General features: G+C 47.3%; 1 protein-coding gene across 13 annotated transcripts in view; it reads left to right on the top strand.

Annotated features, from left to right (window-relative positions):
• Positions 1–25,251, top strand: part of IFT122 (intraflagellar transport 122) — a 74,154-nt gene that overhangs the window by 42,098 nt on the left and 6,805 nt on the right. For 10 of the 13 annotated variants that reach the window (XR_008297004.1, XM_027042691.2, XM_027042694.2 and 7 more), the window contains 9 exons: positions 324–464; positions 4,416–4,469; positions 7,865–8,026; positions 12,054–12,220; positions 15,005–15,176; positions 17,256–17,358; positions 19,263–19,403; positions 20,548–20,642; positions 23,861–23,961. Coding sequence is in view for 12 of the 13 variants with exons in the window: in XM_027042691.2 (XP_026898492.2) it covers positions 324–464; positions 4,416–4,469; positions 7,865–8,026; positions 12,054–12,220; positions 15,005–15,176; positions 17,256–17,358; positions 19,263–19,403; positions 20,548–20,642; positions 23,861–23,961 (1,136 nt within the window). In the remaining variant the exon portion in view is untranslated. The remainder of the gene's footprint in view (positions 1–323; positions 465–4,415; positions 4,470–7,864; positions 8,027–12,053; positions 12,221–15,004; positions 15,177–17,255; positions 17,359–19,262; positions 19,404–20,547; positions 20,643–23,860; positions 23,962–25,251) is intronic. The other 3 variants (XM_053218915.1, XM_053218917.1, XM_053218916.1) reach the window with 1 other exon arrangement.

The raw sequence follows: 25,251 nt of genomic DNA, 5'->3' as shown, positions 1-25,251 counted from the left end.
GGTACTTTCCAGTGGGTAAAGAGGAACAAGGGCATTCTAGATGAGGGTGATACCTTGTGGTAAAACAGACCTGGAGGTGGGGAAAGCTAGTGGTGGAGGGAAGGATAAGCAGGAAGTTTGTGCTGCTGAACACAATTATTTGGCTATGAAAAGGAGTGACAAATGGAAGGCATTTGGGGTGAGAAGGGTACTGATTACTCCTTATAGTATTCCTCTATAGGCATTTGTAATTAAGTCAGTGCACACATCTGGAGTCAGGCTTTGTATGAATATGATTCTTTCCATTGCTCTCAGTCTTCTTTCTTTTTGATGAAATCCTGCAGTCTGCTCCAATGTACCAGTACCTGGATAGGAAAATGTTCAAAGAGGCCTACCAGATTGCTTGCTTGGGTGTGACAGACACTGATTGGCGTGAGCTGGCCATGGAAGCTTTAGAAGGATTAGAGTTTGAAACAGCAAAGAAGGTAAGCATCTCGTCAGCATGAGCTAGAATCTGACCCTTGGAGGGTCCCTTGAGGCAAAAGTGAGTCCACGTAACATATGGAGAGGCAGATGCATACAGTAGAGAGCTCTGGAGATAGGCTGACCTGTGTTCAGATCTCAGCTCAGCTATCTCCTAACTGGGTCTGGGCAAGTAACTCGTTTCTAAGGTTGTTTATTTCTAAAAATAGGGTGGTGATTGGCTTCATCCTCACAAAGTTCAAAGGGTCTAATGTGATAATGTCTGTAAGGCCAGATATAGGAGAAATATCGGATAGATTCTAGCTGTCACTCTTATTAGCTATCATTTATGTAAAGCACCTAGCTGAAAGCCTAGCACAATAATAGGGACATACTAAAGGGTAGCTTTAAAAAAAATTTTTTTTTTAATTTTAGAGAGAGCACAGATGCGTGGGGGAGGGGCGGGGGGGGGAGAGAGAGAGAGAGAGAGGGAGAGAGAGAATGAGAATATCTTAAGCAGGCCCCACACCCAGCATGGAGCCCAGTGCAGGGCTTGATCCCATGACCCTGGGATGATGATCTGAGCTGAAATTAAGAGTTGGATGCTCAACCGACTGAGCCCCAAAGGTAGTTTTTATTATTGGTGTTTTGTTATTGGTGTAATACTTATTGGTATTAGCCATTAATTACACAATGCTATTTTTCATGGTACTCTAGTAGGTATGGTGAAGAGATGGTCAAGCTCTCTGATTCTGACAGCAGTGTTACTCCCCACATACCTTCATGGCCTTGATTCATGGTGTCATTTACTGGCCAGTATATTAAAGCTACAGAAACTGGCTGACAACATTTGACCCCTTTCTACACATCAGAAAAAGCCCAGCTCTGTCTGAATTGGGTTTTCATCTGGAACCTGATGTGGGGAGAAGGAATGGCCTTCAACTCCCTTTCCCCTACTCCTCCCTTCCCTCTTTATCTTCCCATAGCCAATTAATCAAATACTCCTTTGTCCATATTACTGAGCATTCAGGGAAGGAATTACAGGAATATGTGATGCTTGCCCTGTGTTGGGTCCAGACTTCTAGGCATGAAAGGAGAGAGGATCTGAGGCCAGATACCAGCTCTGCTATATATAGACTGGATGGCCCTGTGTCCATCCTCCCATGTCTGCAGTGGGGATGGTGAATGCACTAGCTGCCCTCCCCTCCTGACACAGGGTCCTTAGGCTTACCTACCACATTGTAAAAGGGCTTCTAGAACTAGCAATGGTTATACAAATGCTAGCTGTTATTAAAATAAGTAAAATTGCTGTTATTTAATTATGTTATGTTTTTAGATCTACTGAGTGTCAGAAAACTGGTAATAGAGGAGGGCTTTAAGAATTCAGAGGCAGGAGGAAACATTCTTATGGAGGGAGCTTCCTTCTCCTGTCCCCCATCCCCACCTCCCCCTCCCCCCCCCCCCCAAAAAACGTCCCTGCCAAAATACCAGGAGGGATGAAGAATAACAAAGTATTCCTAGACTATGTTTTGTTTTCAGCCTGGAATGAAATTTAAATTTTTTTAAATGTTTGTTTATTTTTGAGAGAGAGACAGAGCGTAAGCGGGGGAGGGGCAGAGAGAAAGGGAGACAGAATAGAGCCTGAAGCAGGCTCCAGGCTCTAGGCTCTCAGCTGTTAGCACATGAGCCTGAACTCATGAACCAGGAGATCGTGACCTTAATTATGGCTGAAGTCGGACACTTAACTGAATGAGCCATCCAAGTCCCCCTAGCCTGGAATGAAATTTAAAGTCTTCCTTATAGATTGTCATCTCCTCATACCCAAGAACTAAACACCTACCTCATTTTAGTTTAGCCAACACTGCCTAGCATGGGGTTAGGTGCTCAGCAAATGTTTAAATGGATCAAAACAAAGCTGGAATGAACCATCATTTGCTTAACACTAACCCCAAGCTTGTATTCCCCAAACACTTCCTGGAAATTGAAATTATTAAAGCCACAAGATTTTGACCATAGACTTGAGCTTGGCCATTTTATCCAAATCCCGAATCCCCAGCCTTTCTTTTTCTGCTTTGCCAACTGACTCAAGCAAACAGGAGGTGGAGGGTGGTGCTGGAGATAAAGTAGTGTCCTCACTAGATGGCAGAGGAGAGCTGTTTAGCACCGGGGACTGCTGCCTTGAGCAGAACTGCAGATGCTTCCCGGTTCCCATGCTTCCTTCCCTCTTCTGAGGTTATTCACGGGCCTTGTGACTCTGACCACTCAGACCAGGGCACCCCTGACTCTATAGTATGTGTCAGGGTCGAAGGAACTCTGAAGCAGATTTCTCAAGGTGGCAAATCCTAGAATCCTAGCAGAGCAGAGCTAGAAAGACCTTGGAGAAGACATCGCTAGTTTGCCCCTTTCCATAAGGCAGACTTGGGAGCCTAGAGGCAAGAAAGAAGTTCAGGGGCCCCCAGCTGGAAAGTCTCAGAGCTAGGACTGATACCTGGAATGCTCCCTCTTTCCTCTCTACCCCTTTGTGGACATTCCAGGTTTTCCCCTTTCCTATGGTTTTAAGGAAGCCCTGATCCAGAAGAGAGCTTATAAGATCTCCAGTGAGGAACACAAGAACTCTTGGTGCTCCTTTGCTCATGTGATGCCTACTTTACCCTTTCAAAGAATTCCTCTTCAGGAATACCCATTTGCCAGGTTCCTACTCTGTGATACTCTTCTTAATCCTGCCTCCTGCCACTGCCCATGCTCAGACAGTGAATCTGTTTTCTCTAGAGTATCTAGTTCATGCTTGTATAGCTCCTAGCTCACAGAGATTTGATGATCTGTTTAATCTGCTTGCCTCTCCTTTTAGAGTATGGACCAGTGAAATGGGGAGGGGTACAGATCACATTCACCTCTGGATCTTCAGTCCCTGAAAGGATGCGTAGCCCTGCAGGATGAAAAGATGAAGTCACATTGTGGTCATCTGCGAGGCAACCAGAGGCCAGATGACTTGATCATTTCCCCAAGTCTTTTTAGGATGGAGGGCGTCATGCAGCAAAGTAGAGGTTGCAAGTGGTCAGGGTGTTTCTTCCGCATTTCATATTCAAAGGACTCCTGGACCTGCTGTCTTATCTAGGTGTATCTCAGTCCATTTCAAATGGGACAGTGTAAAGCAGCACACCTGGGTAGAAATGTTGACAGCAAAGCCGATCAGCCTGACATGATGGGTCAGGTTCCTCTCTAAACCCCTTGCAGAATCAGAAGGCAGAAAAAAAAAATTACCTAACACCAATCTTCCTGAGGAAGGCTGCCTAGAAACTTCTAGCAACCTATGGGTTAAAGTCTCTGGGTTTACTGTGAGTGGAAGGCAAGAGCTACACTTTTAGGATTTACATAAGAGTTTGCCTTCCAGGAACTTGGAGTGATTTATTCCCTAACGTCCCCCTCCCGTCTAGAAACCATTTTTATTCCTTCTTAACTTTCTCCTCCCACCCCCCCCTCCTCCTCTGTGTCAGTACTGTGGGCTTTGGGTGCCCTGTGTTTATGCACAGTTGGTAAGCTTAGCTGTCTCCCACTTTCCATCCCAGTCATCTAGATGCGTAGCAGTGTCTCTTCAGTCAGTACACCTTCCCCACTCCACTCCAATGCCACTGCCTCAGAGTATCAGACCGCCCTGTTCTTTTCTTTTGCATAGAGATTTCTCCAGGCAGGCACCACCACAGACTGCAGTATCATAGTTTTGTTTTAACTAATCCCAAAGTGATTGATGCAACCGAGACTTCTTTGCTGTTCTTTGTGTGGACTAATCCCAGGGATAAAGCCGTGCCTCACTGGGTGGTATAACCCTCCTGAACACATGGCGATTAATCAATGCTTGCTTCTTTTCCCTCGTTACTGGCTTACTTTCTAACGCTTGACTTCCCACCCCCAGCCAATCACCCACTTTTGAAGCCCAGAGGGCAGTTGATTTCATTCTTTTATCTCTTCCCCTGTAGGCCTTCACCAGAGTACAAGACCTCCGATATTTAGAGCTCATCAACAGCATTGAGGTAAATGATAAAATGTTCTTCCTTCTCAAGAAAGCACAGACTCGCAGTCAATGGCTTATAGGGAGCTATTCTAGCAGGCGAGAGCGTTAAGGGCACACAAATAGAGCCTACTGGGGTCTGGGCATTTGGGCCACAGCTTTGGCCTGGGGGAACAGAATGCTGTGGGGGCAGGGAGACAGCACATGGGAGCAAGGAATGCCACTTGTCACTTGGTAGTGGGGTAAGGCAGGTGGGTTCCTAATCTCTCTGAGCTTTGTTTTCTATCTGTGAAATGGGCTGTTTTCCCAGGGTTGCTAGGAGGATTAAATAGGTTCTTAGTAACTGGTTTTCATCCTTGTAGTGGTTGTTAGGTGGTTACCATCCTGTAGGGCTCAACAATGTGCCAGTACAGGAGTCATTTTCCAAACGCACATGAGCTACGCCCCATCCACAGCAATGGGACCTGGGGAGGGAGCCATGTGTAGTGGGGTGGGCAAAAAAGGCTTGTTCTATGGGTTCCATTTGCTGGGTAGCAGTAGACAATACTCTTAATTCCTGTGACTGTCTGTAAAGAGGCGTACATATTTTTTCTCCTGAACAGATTTATTGTGAGGCTAGGGGAATGTGAGATACATTTGAATCCCCATATGGAAGTAGTGAGGAAATCAGCAAATGTCTTGTCCTTGTGATTCAGTTCAGCATAATAAACACCTGTCGTGGGCCAAGCCTAGTGTTGAGCCCAGTGGGCAAAGAGCTGAGTGGAAGAGAGGCCTGTGGGAGCTCACAGACTGTTAAGCCTAATGATAGTTGCCACTTGTTGAGTGCCTGCTCTGGGCCCCATGCACGATCAATGTGTATACTACAGCTGAGCCTTGAACAACATGGGTTTGAACTGCATGGGTTCACTTATATGTGGATTTTCTTTTCAGTAAATATAGTACACTAACTGTTAACATATTTTCCTTATGATTTTCTTAATGACATTTTCTTTTCTCTAGCTTACTTTGCCATAAGAATATGGTATATAATACATGCAACCTATAAAGTATGTGTTAATTAACTATTTATGTTGTGAGTAAGGCATCCAGTCAACAGGAGACTATTTAACTGCTATTAGTAGTTAAAATTTGGAGAGTCAAAAATTATACCTCAGTTTTCAGCTGCGAGGGGGTCAGTGCCCTTAACACCCCTGTTGCTCAAGGGTCAGCTGCATTTTAAATCCTCACGGTGACTTAACGCAGCAGATATTGTTCTTATCCCTGTTTGATAAATAATGAAACTAAGGCTCAGAAATCCTATGCCACATCCCCAAGGGTCCAGAGGCAAAAGCTTGGTTGGAATTCAAAGCCAGTTCTAATTCCCAAGCTCAAGCTACCTTTTTTTTTCTTTTTTTTTTCTACATGTATTTATTTTTGAGAGACAGAGTGAGACAGTGCACGAATGGGGGAGGGGCAGAGAGCGAGAAGGAGACACAGAATCTGAAGCAGGATCCACACACAGAATCTGCAGCAGGATCCAGGCTCTGAGTAAACTGTCAGCACAGAGCCCTATGCGGGACTCGAGCCCACGAACTGTGAGATCTTGACCTGAGCTGAAGTCAGACGCTCAACCAACTGAGCCACCCAGGTGCCCTTCACGCTATCTTTACCTGAGTTCCTGCTGCCATCTAAGTTGCTTCTGATGCACCGCCTCTATAACCCCCACCCCAGCACTGTCTTAAGGAGCTTACTTACCTGCATGGTGAAGGGTTTGTTCAGAGCCATCTACTTGAAATTCCCAGTACTGCTTACTATAGGGGCTGGCATTTGGGAATCCACTGGTCTGGATCTAGAGGCCTTAACATGAAACCATGGAATATGTTCTTTATGCAAAGGTAACTGACTTCTGTGAGGACCACCTCTTGCCATTTATCATGTCTTACTGCTTCTTCTAGTGTGCTATGAGGAGCTGGGCAGTTGGTTAAACTTGTAAGAATTGCCTCTTGAAAAAAAAAAAAAAGAATTGCCTCTTGAAAAAGAGTAAATTGCCTTCAAGCGTTGAGCCATTTGGTGTGCTCTGAAGCCTTAGTAGCTTGCTTCTAGGCATTCAGCATCATTCCAGAGAACTGAGTTCCATGCTAGGCTCCTTTGGGATAGGGGAGATGTAACTATACTGATAACAGGAGGAAGAGAATCTGCCCATATGGCTACGTACATACGGAATAGATGTAAATCATTTTTTATTGATCATGGTGATATTCTGTGGCCTGGGCCTAAATTCCATGCCTAGTAAGACCTATTTTTTTTAATCTTACTGCAAGATTTTGATTCACTCCATACAGTTAGTAGTTAGTTTATTTGGTTAATTAGCCTAAACTACACATAGTTTAGCTAAATTTATTTTTCAATTTTGGGTGTGGGTTTTTGTTGTTGTTGTTGTTGTTGTTGTTGTTGTTTTGGTTTTTAAAAATTATTTCTGTCAGTGGGGAAGCATGCATGTTGCCTCCAGCTGTTAAAACTTTCACCAGCTTGTCTGGGAGTTTGATTCAATGTCTCATCTTCCCCCACTGTGATACACTTGCTAGAAAACAAGCAAAAGGAAACTGCTGGGGATGAGACTTTGGGTGCTATGGAGTGTTTACAAATACTTGAGCTGTAGACTAATGAATGTTCCCTAACACCAGAGGAAGGAATATGTCATTCTCTTCATCCTCAGTGCTGCTCGTCTGTGTGTGTGCCTGTGCAGGTATGTTGTTGGGGACTGTCACATGTTTCTGAAGGTGGTATTATGTGGTACAAAGAGCATCTGGAGTCAGACAGACTGAGTCCAAATGCCAGTTCTCTATGACCCTGACCTGCTCCTCTTCTGAATCTCAGCTTCTCTCAGTGGTACCACTTACCTGTGGGTCCTGTCAGCACCTAGCAGATGCTCAGCATGTGGCATTGCTTGCCTTCTCTTTAGAGACAGGGACATATTAAGACTCATTATCCCATTTTGTTGTCTCCTTCTTGTGAAGAGACCCTAAGCTTTCTCCTTGTCTGCATCATCATGAGTCACAGCTCAGCCAAACCAGGCCTGAGGACTTGGGAGATCCTGAGAGCTTGGGGGCCACCAAAGAGTGGGTAATACACACTATCCTAACTAGCCAGTTGTTTCCTTGGAAGATTATACAAGAAAGCAGCCCTGAGGAATTTCCATTAAACAAACAAAAGTTTGAATTACTTTTGATCTTCACTCATCTGGGGGAAAAAATCTGCTTTTGTTGTCAAGCATTCCCACCAGAAACCTAGGGGAGAGACACAACAGCCCGGGAGCCAAGTGGAGGTTCCAGTAGAAAAGCCCAGGGGCTTAACTTGAAATAGCAACATCTAACCTTTGTAAAGGCTGCTTCCTGCCATGGCTGCAGAGGCTATTTCCTGTGCTTCTAATTTTTCCAGGAGAGGAAGAAGCGGGGAGAGACCAACAATGACCTGTTTCTGGCAGATGTGTTTTCCTACCAAGGGAAGTTCCACGAAGCTGCCAAACTGTACAAGAGGAGTGGGCACGAGAACCTCGCACTCGAAATGTATACCGACCTTCGCATGTTTGAGTATGCCAAGGTAATCCAGCCACATCCTGGGCCCAAGCTGCCATGTGGAACCCACCAGTGTTTTGCCACCGTGGTGGCCAAGTTGTTTACCCTAAGATATGTTATAGATGGAAAATAGCAACTGCCTTATTAGAAAGGGTTTGGGCAAATTGGCAAAGGAACCATCAATGACCACTGGTTCAGGCTGACCTTTCAGGCTGACATCAAAGGGACAAGAGTATGACAGTTCAAACCTTTGTCAGTCCCAGAGCTGGCTGGACTGTGAGTCTGAACCAACATGTCCCTTCATTAAGTGTTCAGGGTTCAGGGTTTCCGGTCTTTCTCCCACAAATTCTCTTAAACTGTTGTAGAAGCCACCGAAAACCCACATCCTCAGACATGAGCTGGTTCTGCCATTTTCATACAGGACGATATGGTTCACTTCAGCCAAGGTTTCCTAAGTGTCTGCTCTCAGATTGCCACCAGGCTTCGCACTAGGCCTTGGAGACACCATGACAGAGTCCCTGCCCTCCAGTACAGTGTGCCTCCTGTCACCCCAAGGATGTATCTGTAAGGGTGATGGTGGAGATTTCCTCTTGCGTTTGTAGATCCTCTGTTTTGGTTAGTCTCCAGTCGGTCTGGGTACATGACAGGGGTCTTCCCAGAGCAGGCTCCTGATGGTTTGTGTGAGAACGAGTCCCACTGGGGAGGCCAGGCCATCAAGACATTTGTAGTTCAGCCTAATGCAAGGTGAAAAGAGCCTTGGGTGCATCGAGCAATGAGGCTCTTCCTTCCGCAGAGATGCTTTTGTTAACCTGCCTTTCCTGGTACTGTCAAAAGACACTTTAGAATGTTATTAAGTGAGTCATCAGCTACAACCAATTAGTGGCTATTAATGGTAATTATCTAGCTCACAAGTTCAAGATGGAAAATTCTCCCCATTTTTTTCCTCCTTTGCTGTTCCCAAAGATGGCTATGCTCTTTTATCTTACACCTGTGAGATCCTGGGGCTGAAGGTTGCATCTCAGTCACTAGGATGTGGCTCAGGGGATTCTGGTCATCAGTATCTGAATGAGCACCTGGGTCCCAGCCTGTCTCTTCACCTTGGTGCTCCCTTTACTCCATCCGTCAGATCGGAGTGCTTGAGGTTCCCCCACTTTGCCCTCTTCCACTCTTTTACCCTTTCCTTATACTCCCACCATGTACATATGATTGAACACCGCATTCGTACTGACAACAGCTAAATCAGTGCATCATTTTCTAGGGATAACAACATAACCTGAGGACAAAACCTTAACTAAAGGATTAAATGCCTAGGAGTGGAATTTAGGCATTAGGAACAATGGGGTGTGGTTGTTCTTCAGAGCCAGCAGCCTCTCCTGGAACCTCTGAAACCTCCTAGTCAGCAGCCCTGGTGCTCGCCTTGGCATCTGCAGAGCTGGAGAAAGTCCTAGTCCTTCCTCTGGGTGACCTGGGGAAAGCCTCTTCACTTCGTTGAGCCTTCATTTTCTTCTCAGAGGTTAACATAGCTACAACTCAGCTCAGTTCTCAGAATTGCACAAAATAATGTATGAGGAAGCCCTTTGTAAAGACCAAACTATAGAAAGGCTGGGAACATGAGGAGCCTAGCATGAGCACAGACTGGCTGTTCTTTAGGCCTCTCCCCGGCCAGCCCCACTCCTTGCCCTGCGCTGAGGCCCCTCCTCACACCTCGGCTGGGCTTTGGCACCACAGTCTCCCATCCAGAAATGCAGCCCACTTACACACTCCATCTGGTCTGCCTCTCTATGAAGGTAAATATTCTGGGGGTTGTTTTGGTTTTAGTGTTTGATCGCAATTCCAAGTAAGTTGGTTCTGTTTCAATCCCCACCCCCCAGTAGTCTGACTTTGAGGAAATGTGTATGTACACATTATGTGGGGGGGGGGGGGGGGGGGGGCAGAATACAGTGCTTATTAACATGGCATGTTTTTGTTTACTTGAAAATTGCTTCCCAAGATTCAATCTGGTTTTTGGAAAATTTTTAAATTACATTCCCACGTACAAATAAATTGTATGCTTTCCGGATAAGTGACATGTTTATATGGTGATAAAGGGAATTATAATGCTCTTAACTCTTATATAGTATGTCCTTATCAAAATCACCAAGCATGAGAACACTGTTTAGTCTCATTCATCACTCAGCACAGTCTCTTTCTGTCCACTCCAGGACACAGTCTTTGCCATGGCCCCAGATAACATGTAAATTAGCTTCATGGAACCAAAGAACCTTTGAAAACTGAGTTTGCTGGGCCTTGAAGGAACCATTTCGACTCAGCTTCACTTATGTCAGAGCTCCTGGAGCTGGGCTGTTGGGCTAGAGGTGGCTGCTTCAAGCATGTGAGCTGTGTGCCTGGCTGGTCTCCTTGTTGATGATCCAAATTTATGGCTTGCTCGTGGCCTCTGACCCCTCTCACTGTAGTCGCCCTGAGTCCACTGAGCACTCACTTTGAAGGATATTTCTGTTCTCTTAGGATGCCTGTTTTCTCCAGTTGCTAACTTCATCTAAGCAACCAGGTTAGCAGAGTTTCTGACTTTGCACTGGCATAAAGGGTATGCATTGTAAAGGCTGTGTGTGTAACGGCCCAAACTAGGCATCTTCAGATAGTCAGTGATTGTTTCCAAGTTTCTTTCTCTGTGTGAACTCCAGAGAGACCAGATGCCAGCAAGATGGGCCTGTATTTTATTGGATTTCCAGCATCAGAGTAAATGATGCCCTTTCCTCCCCTTACAACAGTTGGTTGTCTTAGGCCAATCTAATGTATTATTTTAGGGGCTACACAATTACCCTGAAAGCAAATGGAAAAAAAGGAGAGCTAATTGTTCCAGTGGGTTTTTAGCATACATTGACTGTACTTTCCTGACAAATGAGTGCTAATCATGGGAAAAGGAGTGCTTTTTTTATACTTTATGAGGTTGACACAGCGCACTGTCTGCAGGGTACATTATTCCTAAGACAAACCGCTTCTTACTAGTAATGCAGATCTGCTTCTAAGCGCTTTTAATTTCCCTTTTTGAAAAGCCCCACCTTTAAAAATGTCAGCACCAAAGCTTCTCAACTATGGCAAACTCCCACGCATATATTTGGGGTAACTATATCCTGAAAAGAGGTTATTTTCTGAGGCCGTTTCTCATGCATTCCAGGGCCAACCCAGGGAAGCTGGGCATAGAGCTTCAGAGGCCTCCTGTTGTGGTGGAAGGACATCTCTTCCTTCCTGGGTTCTCTCTAGGCCTCTTCCCCGACCCCACCCTACCATGGCCTCCTGCTGTCCCTCTCCCTACAGACCTGATATCCAGAACAGAGTGTTCTCTGCCCTAGCCACGTAACTGAGGAAAAAGCCAATGGGATGATACCCTAAGTTCAGGCAACAGAGTGTGAACAGAATCAGAAAACAGATGGAAACAGTACTTCCAGTGTGGTATGGTAGTTGAGGAGAGGGCGGGCTCCCCTAGAACTCTGTACATCATTTTGTCCATTTAAGTTTATGGGACTACGTCCTTAGCCTCACTCTGAGGCACATGGTATCATCCCTATTACCTGAATAAAGATCCTAGATCTGAATATTTGAAATTAGGCAACCAGGTTGTGGAGTCACATATAGGAATAGTCACACAAATAGCCAACTCTATATGAGAAAGAGACAGAGCTACCTGATCACAAAACCCCAGCACTGCAGAGTTTGTGTATAGTACTCGAGAGAGTCTGGAAAGTCTTGTTTAACTGAAAGACAAATGTCTGTTAGTGGGAGGGGCAGGAAACATGGAGGGCTATAGTCCTTGACACTGTTCTGGTACCCCCAAGGAGCACCTGTGGAGCAGCCTGTGAGCACTCCTCCCTGACACCTGGGACTGCCCCCGCCCCCCTCCTAGTCAGCCATGCAGGGATGGGCTCACGCCTGCATCCTGATTGCCTACTTCAGCCAAACAGAGCCCTTCCTTGCTCCAGCTTTCGGCAGCCTGACGTAATGCTGGCAGCAGGAAGTTCTAATCCGGAGTGTTTTTGTTTGTTGTGCTTCCTCAGGATTTCCTTGAATCTGGAGACCCCAAAGAAACAAAGATGCTAATCACCAAACAGGCTGACTGGGCTAGAAATATCAACGAGCCTAAAGCTGCGGTGGAGATGTACATCTCAGCGGGAGAGCATGTCAAGGCCATAGAGATCAGCGGCGACCATGGCTGGGTTGACACGTGGGTTTTCAGTCCCTGCCCCAAGAAGCATTTGGCAGCATGTCATGTCATGTCAGCTCTTGGTTTTGACTGACAAGGGAAAAAATAGTGTTTCTCTAAATATACAATCCAAATGTTATAGTGACTGTGTTTGGGGGAGACACAGAGATTGAACAAGGCAGGCACTGCCTTTGAGGAGCTTAGTGAGTCCCTGGGGAAAGGGTCGGGGGTGGGGGAAAAGTAGGGGGAGATACCCAGGCATTAGAGCTGCCATTGGCTGAGCCTCCCTAGGAGTCAGGCACTGCAGTATCTTGCAGGCATTTGATTCTCTCCCGTACCCAAAGCTGTGGTGTTTCCATGAGGAAACCAAGGCTCAAGGACCAAGTGATCACGTGAGGCAAAACAGCTGGCAAACAGTGGCGCTGGGCTTCAAACTGACCTGGCTGATTTCAGTGCTCCTAACATGTGTAGTGGTAGGAACTAAAAAATAACAAGAACAGATCTAAGCACATCAGGGAAGGAGACATGAATTCTCAGGGGAAGAACTGTGGCCATCTTCTCCTAGGAGGTGGTCTTTGCATGAAGGGCCTTGATAAATTTTAAGAGGTAGAGGTGGTAGGAAGGGGAAGGGTATGAGGCCAAAAGAACATCACAAACCAGGAGTCAGCTGAGATTGGAATACACAAGTGGGGGCAAGAGGGTGATAGACAACTGGCTGCAGGCAGGGGGATCTGGGCTGGCCACCTCGGGAGGGCCTCAGGCGCTAAGCTGAGGCATTGAGATTTGTCAGTAGGAGTAAGAACCCTGGTCATGGCTGTGCTGCTGGAAGCTCACTCAGGCAGTGGGTGTAGAATGGAGGGAAAATGAGAGGGAGGCAGGCCAGACAAATGGCCAGTGCAGTTAGTTACCAGAGAGAAGTAAGGTGGCTGCAGGAATGAAAGAGACGTGGAGGAGCCACAGCTGACAGGGCCCAGCTGGATGTGGACTTGAGGCTGGTCCGGCAAGGGAGTTGAAGACCGATTCTGAACTCTGGGCCTGATGGTCAGTAATGCCATTTTCCAAGGTAGAAAACAGAAGAGGAGTGAGAGTGGGGTGGGGCCACCCAGAGAGAATGGATGGATTCAGTCTTGAGAATCTTAGAGCATCAGACCTCCAGGGGATGGCTTTCTTCTCCCTCAGTCAGGGAAAGTAGGCTTTACACTCGTGTGTGTGTGTGTGTGTGTGTGTGTGTGTGTGTGTGTGTGTGTGTGTGTGTGTATGTGTGTACAGGTGCACATTGCCATATCTGGCAAAGAACAGGTGAGGGAGTGGCTCCTGAGGGTGGCTCAGTCTGAGCCCTAAAGGCTTTTGGTTATTCTGAAAGCCACATTGTGGTCCAGTAGTGGCCTAGGCAGGACCTGAGGAAGGAGAGGGCTGGTTAATGATTATGTCACCTCCTTGAACTCTACCATGTAGTTTGCGTGTATGCCCCTCACAAAGGGACTTTGGTGGATGACCTACCATCCCATCTTTCTCTTGTGCAAGAATACAGTTTCTTGGAGACAGAGGCAACAGATCTTGCCCCCCAAATTATTCTTTTCACAGAAGGAATGTTACAGGAGAAAGCCAAGAAGATTTGTGGCCCTGCTCTCCCCTCTGGTTTTTCATGTCACTTTCGTTTGCAACTGACATGTATCAGGTTACCCTGGAGATACCTAACTAGTTCGGGAAAGAGATATTTAAGCATGTTCCCTCTTTTTCCAGGTCTGGCTGTAAAAGGTGCCTCTTCTCCAGGGACATTTGGTTTGATGGGTGGGGCTGGGGGCCTCTTAGGGGTTGGCTGTGCCACCTTTCTCCACTGAGAAGTGTTATTTTTAGATGCCATTATTATTCTAAGTACAGATTGACAGGCCTCCCTGAGCTTGCCTGTCTATGAGACAGGGATCTGTTACAGCTGCTTCCCCTTCTTTTCTCACAAAGAGAAAGCTGGGTAGAACCCCTTTCCTCTGAGAGAGCTGGTTTTACTCCAAATTCCGCCTGACCAGAAAGAACAAGCACATTCCATCCAGCCTTCCTGCCCCATGAGTAGTGGCGGCGGGAGGGGGTCGGGGGGAAGTGCAGTTACCACTGGGAAGAAGTGGTGGCCGGTGATCCCTGTGTCCCCTCACCTGTGGTCAGCACCTTGGCCAGCAAGAGAGGCACAGCCAAGATTTCCTGGGGGCCTTTCTTCCAGAGCCCCACACATGCCTCTTCCTTTGAGGTCCTATCAACTGAAGAATTCTCATGCCTCTGCCTCTACTTTCCTAGAAGAATTCCTGAAAAGGTGGTAGAAAGAACATTCTCCCACTTCATGGCTTCAGAGTCTTGAGCACCCTGCTTCATCTTCCACGTAGCTTTTAATCTCATCTGTAAAATGAGAATTATAGTACCACTTCTTAGGGAGGTGAAGATTCAATGAGATCACACATGGGAAAGCTCATGGCACTATGCCTGGTACCAGTAGGTGATTAGTAGATGTTTGTTTCTATCCCCAGATCCTGCTGTATAGATAGTGACTCTGTGAAAGGCACACAGGGTTGGGGAGAATGGTGTCCTTTAGCAGGTGACTTCTCCCAGTCACTGGGCAACGTTTCTGGATTATGTATTCACTCATTTAATAACCACCCATCAGACACCAGGGGCCATGGCACCATATTGATCACTGGGGACATCAACATGAGTCGACATGCAGCTCACCCTCAAGAAGACCCAAAAGCTAATGCTGCTTCCTTCGATCAGGCTCCTTTTACAGGAGTCCATCTTCTCCCTGTGCTTTCATCTCTCCAGGTTAATCGACATTGCCCGTAAGCTGGACAAGGCTGAGCGGGAGCCCCTGCTGATGTGCGCTCATTACTTCAAGAAGCTGGATAACCCTGGCTATGCTGCTGAGACCTATCTGAAGATTGGCGACCTGAAGTCCTTGGTTCAGCTGCACGTGGAGACCCAGCGCTGGGACGAGGTGAGGGTAGAGCCTGCGTAATGGGTCAGGGGGCCCCACCTGACCATAGTCAGTTTTTTGGGGTTTGTATGGGGAGCAGCTGCCCCTCATCATGGGAATGAACATTGGCCTGGCAATCAGGAGACTAAGCCTTGAATTTTCTGAGCCAGAATGTCTTAGAGGCCCTTTCAGTATGAGCTTTCCATTTATTTGCTCATTCAATCATTCATTCAGAAAATCTTCTTTTTTTTAATTTTTTAATGTTTATTTTTGAGAGAGAGAGAGAGAGAGAGAGAGAGAGAGCGAGCTTGAGCAAGGGAGGGGCAGAGAGAAAGGGAGACTCAGAATCTGAAGCAGGCTCCAGGCTCTGAGCTGTCAGCATAAAGCCCGAGGTGGAACTTGAACCCATGAAGCCTGAGATCATGATCTGAGCCAAAGTCGGAAGCTTAACTGACTGAGCCACCCAGACGCCTCATTCAGAAAATCTTTATGCATTGCTGGCTTTGTGCCAGCCCTGTAGTACACACTGTGGACATGAGAGTTAACAGCCCTCACTGTCTGCTGTTGGTCTGAACTGCTTTTGACCAACGCCACATACTGATGGATCTCTGACACATGTGTAACATTCAAAACCTGCTGGGTGCCTTTTGACAGAAAATGCCACCCATACTCTCCATGTGCAAGCTGCCAGAGCTTTTTCATGGGCAGCTCCTCCTCCGCTCTTTCCTAACGTGGATATCTCTGGCATGAGGGGTGGGTGTGAAGAATTAGCCGGGCCAGTAGGAAAGATGGCTAGGGCCGGGCTGGCAGTAGCAGCTGATGTGCTGCCCACTCTGTGGCTTGACTCCCACCCTCTAGCTCACTGGCTACCTGTGCCCTGGATTGAAATTCATTCCCAAGAGGATCGGAGGCTGCACCTATGGTCCTGGCTGTACCCCACCCACCCATGCACCCACCCACTGAGGTCTAGTTTACAGAGCCATAGCAAGACCTTTCCTGAGTAAAGTTATCTGACTCTCGTCTGCCTTATGAATGGCTCCATTTGTTGAGGTGACAAGGTTACTGATGAGAAGAGGTGGGGCCAAGGACAGGCAACAATGGCTTCTCAAGATAAATTTATTAGGAGATTTCTTTAGCAGCATATATTACAGCATTTTAGAACCACTAAGTCCTGGGGCACCGGGCTGGTTTGGTCCACAGAGCTTGTGACTACTGATCTTGGGGTTGTGAGTTTGAACCCCATGTAGGGTTCAGAGATTACTTAGAAAAAAAATTAATAGGGGCACCATTCGGTTAAGTGTCCGACTCTTGATCTCAGCTCAGGTCTTAACCTTTGGGTCATGAGTTCAAGCCCTGCATTGGGCTCTGCGCTGGGTCTGAAGCCTACATAGATAGATAGATAGATAAATAGATAGATAGATAGATAGATAGATAGATAGATAGATAGATAGATAGATAGAATCATGAAAGAAAGAAAAAGAAAGAAAGAAAGAAAGAAAGAAAGAAAGAAAGAAAGAAAGAAAGAAAGAAAGAAAGAAAGAAAACGAACGAACCACTCAGTCCTAACTGTGCATCAGGCAAACTTTCTCCCTGTTGCCACATACTGTCTCCCATGACTCATTTCTAGTTCTCCTGGCCTGACAGGTGGTTCTGGGGCTTAGATAAAGCAGTCACTGGGTCCTATACAGCACCAAGTCCACAATCATCTTTGACAGCTAATAAGCAGTGATGATGATAATGTCAATTCTGTTTCCTTAGGTGTCGCCTGCAATTAAAAGAAATCTGTTTGCAGCCCTACAGGAGCCCACGCAAATCCTTAAAATAAAATGTTTCCGATTCTGTGCCGCTTCTGTGGTCCAGAAACAGACTGTGTTGTTATTGAATCCAGTCGCTTGCATATTGCTGTTAATTGCCTTTTGTTTTCAAAGAGCTGATTTGTTTTTGCGTTTCTGGGGGTGGTGGTAGGGGGAGGCACTCTCCCCCTCTGAGTTGTCAGGCTGGCAAAATATGACACATTCCTAATGGATTCAGCTAAGTGCCATGTTTTCATGGGGGCTGTCGGGGCTGCTTTATTAAGAATGCATTTGCTCCTTTCTCCAGGCCTTTGCTTTGGGCGAGAAGCATCCTGAGTTTAAGGATGACGTCTATGTGCCCTACGCTCAGTGGCTAGCAGAGAACGATCGTTTTGAGGAATCCCAGAAAGGTAGGCCACACAGACTGCCACCTTGCAGAAGGGGCAGGAGACGGCACTGCCAAGGCGTACATTTCAGGAAGGCTACCAAGCCCCTCCCATCATGGGCTTGAGGATGGATGACTTCATCCTGGGGATATGACATGTTTCATGGTGAAAGACTGGGGAGCAGTGGAAAGAACATGGGCTTTGGAGTTGGACACACCTGGGTCCATCACTCACTTGCTTCCGGACGTTAGACAGGTCCTGTCTCTTCTCTGAGCAAAGCACTGTGCATTCAAATATAGCTTCCCACTCAATCCTCACGACAGCCCTATAATGTAGCTACTGTTTCCTAGATGAGAAAACAGGTTGGAAGAGGTAAAGGGATTTGCCTGAAGTCCCACAGCAAGGAAGTGGCAGAGAGGGAATATGAGCCAGGCTGGTGTGGGGACAAAATGTGAGGACTCCCACAGTGTCTGGCATGGTCTCACCTGCCACTTTCCTCTACCGCAAATAGGAATTTGGGTTCTGTTTCTGGCTCAGATAAATGGGGTGACCTCTGCTCTTTGGCATTTCCATTGGTAAAGTGGACTGTACTCCAGGTATGGCAGTATCTGAGATAGGAGTGAAAGGAAGCACAGAGCTTTAATTGGTGGTAATAATTTTAAAATGTGACTTCCTTCTCTGTGTCAGGCACTGGTTAGGTGCTTAACTATATAACCCTGAACCTTGCCAGCAGCCCTGCAGAGACACCAAGGCTAACTGTGCCCTGCAAAGTCAGAAAGCCATGGTTGGACCAGGATCTGGCTGGCTGGGAACCTGATTCTTGTGACTAGGTCTTGCTGCCTACTTAAGAAGTCTTCTTATTGAAGCTGGGTGTGTCATATTCCATAGCATCTCATTTACACTTCTATATGGTAACAGTTGCCACCTCCGGACACATTGCGGAACAAATGTCTCCCTGTTTGAGCTCCTCAGCTAAAAGCCCCCATTGAAAGACAGCATGTTCTCTTCTGCTTTAGCATTTCCAGAGCACCCAGTTGCCGAAGTATGTGCATGTTTGGGCAAAACACATCAACCTATCCATCTGTCTGTGTCTGCCCTTCCAAGAATCCATCGCCATAGTAACTTGGTACTCAGACAAGAGATTGTAGATGAGACTGGAACAAAGGCCAGACCTTTTCCTTCTCTAAAGCAGAGGATTTGGATCATCTGAGTCTCCATATGTGGGCAAGTGTCATAGCTACAAGTGCTTCCCTGGCAGCCCCCAATATCCTGAGGGTCTGTCTACATAGTCAAGATTCAGGAAGTTTCTGTTAAATGGATATAGGAACTATTGAGAGATTTTTTTTGCATGTTTTCACAAATGTTTGATTGCTAAAACTGAGCCATATTTTTCAAGGTTGTCATTAAAAAGCACACAGTTGAAGACTGAGGACTTGAGTTGAGCTAGGTTCTGTGACCTTGGGTGTGCCACTTTACCTCCACCTTAGTAAGTCTGTTGTGATCCTCCATCAAGGAATCAGCAACACTCTGTAAACTACCAAACCTGTTAAAGTGTCAGGTGCTATGAGTGTCACCCCAGATGTCACAAAACTTTGTCCTGGAATGGATTGAGGGTAAAACCTCACTGGTGATGGGCAACAGTGCCGTCCTCAGACTTTGCCCTGCAGTTTGCCCCCTAGGATTTTTCTCTTCTGCCATGCCTTTCCAAAGTCAGCTGCCTTTTCCCTGCCAAAAAGGAATATATCTCACTGTACTTTTTTTCAGGATGTAGCTTTGGCTATTTATAGCCTTCGGCCTGAGAGGCGCATCCCAGCAACGAAGTGCTGCAGATGCTCCCAATGAATGTCCTACTTCTACAGCAGCCCCTTGCAAGCCCTGCAAAATTCCATCCCACTCCTCAAACTCTGTGTTTTTTTTTGCCCCTCTAGCATTCCACAAGGCCGGGCGGCAGCAGGAAGCAGTCAAGGTGCTGGAGCAGCTCACACACAATGCTGTGGTGGAGAACAGATTTAATGACGCTGCCTATTATTACTGGATGCTGTCCATGCAGTGCCTTGATATAGCTCAAGGTAAGTAAACATCGGCCAGGCCGCTTGTTTTCCCCAGCCCTGCTCTGGCACCAAGATAAACATCGAAAGAGCTGGGACGTTTTAATTAAAGCCCTGGGCTTGTTTATTGGGTGTATTGTCCGTAACCCTGTCTTGCAGCAGCATAATCTGGTGTGTCATCTTTTTCCAGTTTGCCCATAAATTTAATGATGGTATGAGGGCCATCCTGGGGTTATGGTTGGGAGGTCCTGCCCTGTGTTGCTGATTCAGAACATATCTCTCCCCTGCTACCTGGGAGCCTATAACTGGACCCAGGTGAGCACTGGTTTAAAAAAACTTAATTAAATAGAAAGATGAAGAAGAGATCACTTTACAGTAATACACTCCAGATTCTCACTCATCCCAGGCAGAAAAATAGTTTCAATGTTGCTTTCTTGAGATTTCCCATGATGCACCGAGGGAGTTCTGGAAGCAGAGGGGACTGGGAGATGTTTTTCACTGGACTAAGGCCAGCATGCTGGAATGGGGAAAACACTGGAATTGAGGCAGTTAGGTGACTTTTAACAAGTCACAAATTCTTCCTAAGCTCTATATCCCCATCTGTGGTGTGGGGATAATCCTATCCTGCTGCCTTCGTAAGGCTGCTGTGAGCCTACCGAAGTTGTGGTTCTAGTTTGGAAACTGTCAGACCCAGGTGTAAGGTGGCATGTTTCTGTCCGGCCAGTGGTCTGTGCCTTGGATGAGGCATGGCACAGAGGGAAGAGGCTTGAGGTGAGATGAGTAAAGCCGACGTCTGCCCACCCTCCATGCCAGACTCCTCTGGTGTGTCCGGGTGCCAGTAATCACCTGCTTCTTGCTGCAGCTGGCACTTCCCCGGTGGAAGGACCCAGTAGGCTGCAGTGTGGGATCCAGGAGGACTTTCGAAAAATGTCCTCAGACTTTTCCTGGCTACATACTCTGCCCAGCTGAGACTTTTCCTGTCTTGAGATGGTCCCAGCTCCTAAGCAGCACCTTTCCCATCACTGCACTTCCTTGTCACTCTCCCTGGCACAAGCCTGATGTCGGGGGAGAGCTGACACTAGCAATGCTGCCACTGCCTCGCCTTGTAGACACGGCTTGACACATTTTCCCCTCTTGCCCTACCCCCTCCTGCTCCACACCTCAGACCCTGCCCAGAAGGATGTGATGCTCGACAAGTTCCACCACTTCCAGCATTTGGCCGAGCTGTACCACGGCTACCATGCCATTCATCAGTATACGGTAAGGTGGCTAGGAGATGAGACCTGGTGAGGGTGCTGCCTACTAAGCTAGGGACCCAGGCATGGCTTACAGAGCAGCAGACCTCTGGATGGAAAGTAAACCAACTGGGCAGGATGTCCTGCTGAGAAATTCTGATCTTCTGGGAGACAGAGTTTGGGACTTTGATTTTCCTCAGTTAGCCACTTTTTGACCTGTAGCAAGCTGTGGGCTTCTGAATTAATGAGCCAGGGCTAGCATGGGCCTTGCTAGTTGCCAGCTTTAGGTTTGTAAAACTCAGGCAGACTCTGGGTTAGCCAGACAAAGGGCTCTCTCTAAAATGATCAGGGGTGGATGTTCTACTCTAGATGGGTGAAGGCCCAGCTCTAACCAAAGGCCCCAAGGTCTCTCCTAGGCCCTGCCACTCAATTGCTATGTGACCTTGAACAATTTGACCTTGAGCAATTTATTTTCTCTCTCTGGCTCTCAGTTTCCTTCTCTATAAAACGAGGGCTGGCTTGATCTCCAGAGACCCAAATGGTTCTTTTTAGTCACTCCCTGATTCTTTTGATTAAGCATTTTAAATCTGTCTCCTGACAATGGGGAACAGGTGATAGGTTGTTATCAGTTCCCTCATTTTATGTATCCTCAATCTCTTAGCAAATGTTGATTAAGCTCCTACAATGTGAGCTTATCCTGTGCTGATAAACTAAGAGGATAATTCCAATAACCCACCTTTATTGAGTACTTACTACTTAGCAAGCAATGTGCCAAAGACTTTATTGTATCGATGTATTTAATCCTTTCAGTCATGCTGCGAGATAAGTAAGTATTGTCATCCCCATTTTACAGATGAGGAGACTGAGATGCTGAACACAGAGATCCCACAGTTAGTACGTGAGAGCCAGGATGCAAGCCCAGACGGGCTGGCTCCGGAGCCTGTGCTCTTAGCTTCTGCTCCTCCACCCCCTCTAACTTGGAGAAGGCCAACGACCGGCCTCACACCCCAGCTCCATTGTGTGACCTTGGGCAGGTTGTTTACTTTCCTCTGTGCTTCAGCTTCCTTCTCTGTAAAATGGAGATGATAATAGTACCTACTTGATGGTCTTGTGAGGATTAAATGAGTTAATATTGGAAAAGCACTTGGAAGAGAGCCTGGCACAGAGTGACCCAAGATGAGTGTCAGCTATTCCTCCTGCCCTGTGTGGAGGCTTCCAGCCAGTTTTCCTTGGGCCTTCTCCCCTGCAGGCTAAGCATTTCACAGTTCTTTGCCCATCTTCAAAGGCCCTACCTTTTACACCGGGTCTTTTCCCCACATTTGTGCTGGGCACTCGGCACGTTCTTTGTCTCTGAGGAAAGTCTGGCAAGAGAGACTCCTCTATTAGGCAGAGACAGCTGTCAGTCCTTCATCTCATCTCTTCCCCACACCAAGGTCAGTGGTTTCAAGGGACCTCATCTTCCCTTACAGTCTTTTCAAGGACCCTCATTTCTATTAGGTGCTCATGTGGAAAGAAGCCACCCTAAAAAAGCCATCCTAAACTCAACTCAGCTTGAAAGTCAGGACCCCAGCTCAGTGTTGGTTTGCCTGAGCCACTCTGGAGCTCAGCTCTTTGTCTCCTTTCTGTAATAACTGAGCTCTTCTCCAGGACCTACATGCAGCTGTGAGCTTGTGGCATCTTCGCACCAGCTGGGGCTTTTCATCCTAGCTGAGGCTTCTTATTGGGCCATTTCTTTATTCAACAAATCCCTCCTGTGTGACAGGCCCTGTGCTGAGGCCTTGGGACACAGTGGTGAACAAGACCTCCCTGCCCATGAGGAACTCACAGTCTGTGAACAAGCAGTTGTAGTCCAGTTCCTTCAAGAGAAAAGCTTAGAAGACCAGGAGGACTTCCTGGAGGAAGTGATCCTAAGCAAAGAGGAGGGAGATTAGTAAGAATGGGGCAAGGGAAGAGGAGGGGAAGAAATGGCATTCCTGGCAGAGGTCACAGCATGTGCAAAGGCCTGGAGGTGGGTGGTATTTTAGGGTCTGGCATCAAAGCCCAGCAGAGCAGCTCTGAGTCAGATCAGACTGGAAAGGGGAACATCAGACCTTTCCTGATATGATGGCTTCTTTCCCAGAGGAGAAGTGCTAATCTTGAGGACCCTCCCCCCATTCTGTTCTTTCTGGGACATTTCTTAGCTGCCACACCTAGTGCGATGTAACCAGAAGCAGGCTTCTCCCTGGCTCTTACCCAGAAAAGGATGCAGTCTCAGGTTTTCTTGGGTTCTTGGAACTAACAGAGGCTGTAGAAATTTAAATGAGAGCTAACGAGAGAATGTTGGGCTCCAAACCCAAGAAGTAGTATAAAGTAAGTCCTCACAAATGTAGACCAATTAGGGTCTAAGTCCTGCTGGCTCCCTGATGAGTACAGCCTAGCAAGACCCTTCAGGAAATGTCAGTTTATTACCATTGAAGTGCTTGAGGGGGCGCTGGCCTGCTTTCATCTTGTCATCTTCAGTAGTCTCAGTTTGCACACAATGTGCCAGATTCCTTCAAAATGGTATTCTTAACCTTTTATGGACCCCTCCCTGATAGAAAATTCCCTGTGCTCTACCATGCTGAGCTTCTGGCAGCCTCTAGGTACAGAAGACCTATTCATGTGTGTTAGTGCCTGGTCTCTTAGGGCCTGTGCCAGGTGCTGGGGGCACGGGGCTGAGCCCTTGAGGAGCTCCACTACATGTACATGTTTGGTGGGCATCAGGCAGCTAGGCTGCTTCTGGAGAGCCGAGAAGAGGCATATGATTTCATGCTCTAAAGCGTTAACTGCGTCCACTTAAAGACATGCTTATGTCGGGTCATGTCCTAAATTGCATAAAAGAAAGGTCTTCTCTCTCGAGCTAATTGGAGACAACTTGAGCTCGAGGAAGTGGAATTATTATCAACACCAGGGGCAGTGCAGCTTGGAAGAGAGGCATTCTTGGGCTTTGGAATCAGACCTGGGTTTGAATCCCAGCTTTGCTCTTTTCCAGTCTTTTCTAGCTGGATAACTCGGGCAAGTCATCTCTCTGGGCCTCAGTTTTTTCATCAGTACAGTGGCAATGACAGTGTATCCTCACAGGATTATGTTGAAGACCACATGAGACGGCGGCTGGAAAGCACACAGTAGATGCTTATTAAGGGAGATTGCTCTTCTACTGAAGTAACTCAGAATCATTGGTGTCTGCCTTAGGAATTCAATCCCTATTTTCTTTTCTCTCTGCAGGAGGAGCCTTTCAGTTCCCATCTTCCTGAAACCCTCTTCAACATCTCCAGATTCCTACTGCACAGTCTGACCAAAGACCCCCCCTTGGGTATCTCTAAGGTGTATCCTTTCTCTCACCCCCACCCTCAGTCCCACCCCTCTTGTCTAATGGCCCCTGCGAAGTTCTTTCCAGAGCACTTTACTGGCAGAACCTTCCCTTTCTCCTGTAGCCCTCAGGGAAGAGAGAGAGAGTTTGTCCTGCTGCTGCTGTTTTGCTGTAGAAGCAGCTCAGCCAAGGGAGGCCAAGGGGCCAGTGCCAAGAGAAGATTTGTTTTTCAGGGCTCTCTGGGCTTGGCCCAGCAGTGGGTCTCTAACCAATCCACTACCCAAGCCCTCCCAGAACCCATAAATGAGGGAGTAACTGAAATATAGGAAACACTTGGACTCTTGGGCATTTCCCCGGGTAGAAGGGTGATGGGTGTTTGTTCAGCCCAGTGGATGGAGCACCTGCTGTGCCCCAGACACTGGGCCAGGCAATAGGTGACGAAGTTGCCATCTAGTAGAGGAAGTAACAAGTGAACTGGGCTTAGTTCAGTGGGATGTGTGCTGTGCCCAAGGGTGGAATGCAGCTAAGGCTGGGGTCATGGTCAGGCAAGGCTGTCTGGAGTTGCTGACATCCATCCCATAAGCTACCAGGGAAGACAGTAGAGTAGATATTCCAGGAGAGTACCCAGCACATGGAAAGGCACAGAGGTGAAGTGAGCATGGTGTATGGGAGCAGCTGAAGAGGGGAGTGGGAGCCAATCTGGGGATGCAGTGGCCTGAGGGCCTTCCTGTGAGTTGGCCTCACCTTCCCCAAACCTGTGAGGGCCATTGAGAGGCTGTAAGCAGAAAAGGGGATTGAGGACGCATGCTGCCAGAAACGACCAGGATACAACCAAAATCTTTAAAGTCCTTATAGTCATAAAAGTCACAAAAGGACATTCTCCTTGTCCTCTTCTAAAGCTTATGTTCTCTCAGTCCCTTTCCAGCCCCAACCTTGCCGCCTTTCTGTGAGGAAAAGGCCTTCCCAGAAGAGAGCTCAGAGGTATTAATCGGTTAGAACTAGCTTCTCTAAAAGGTTCCAGGCCCATCTTTTACATTTCAGGGGAAACTCCCCCAAATCAAGCTGTGCCTTCATTGACTGAGACCTTTGCAGAGGAGTGGTCAGGGCCACACCTGCCAGAGCCTCAGCACATGTGCCCAACCTTTCCAACAAGTTCTATATAAGTCAGCAGAGTTTGATTGAACCTCTGCCCTAAGCTTCACCCTATACTGTCCACTGGGGACCTAGAAATGGCTCCTGACATGGTCCCTGACTGGGAGGGGTGACAGTGGAGACACAGACAAGGAAACTTACCACCATGTAACTG

The sequence above is a fragment of the Acinonyx jubatus genome, chromosome A2, assembly GCF_027475565.1.
Source record: "Acinonyx jubatus isolate Ajub_Pintada_27869175 chromosome A2, VMU_Ajub_asm_v1.0, whole genome shotgun sequence".
NCBI lineage: Eukaryota > Metazoa > Chordata > Mammalia > Carnivora > Felidae > Acinonyx > Acinonyx jubatus.
Note: the sequence above shows the minus strand (reverse complement) of the source record. Positions and strands in the feature narration are given on the sequence as shown.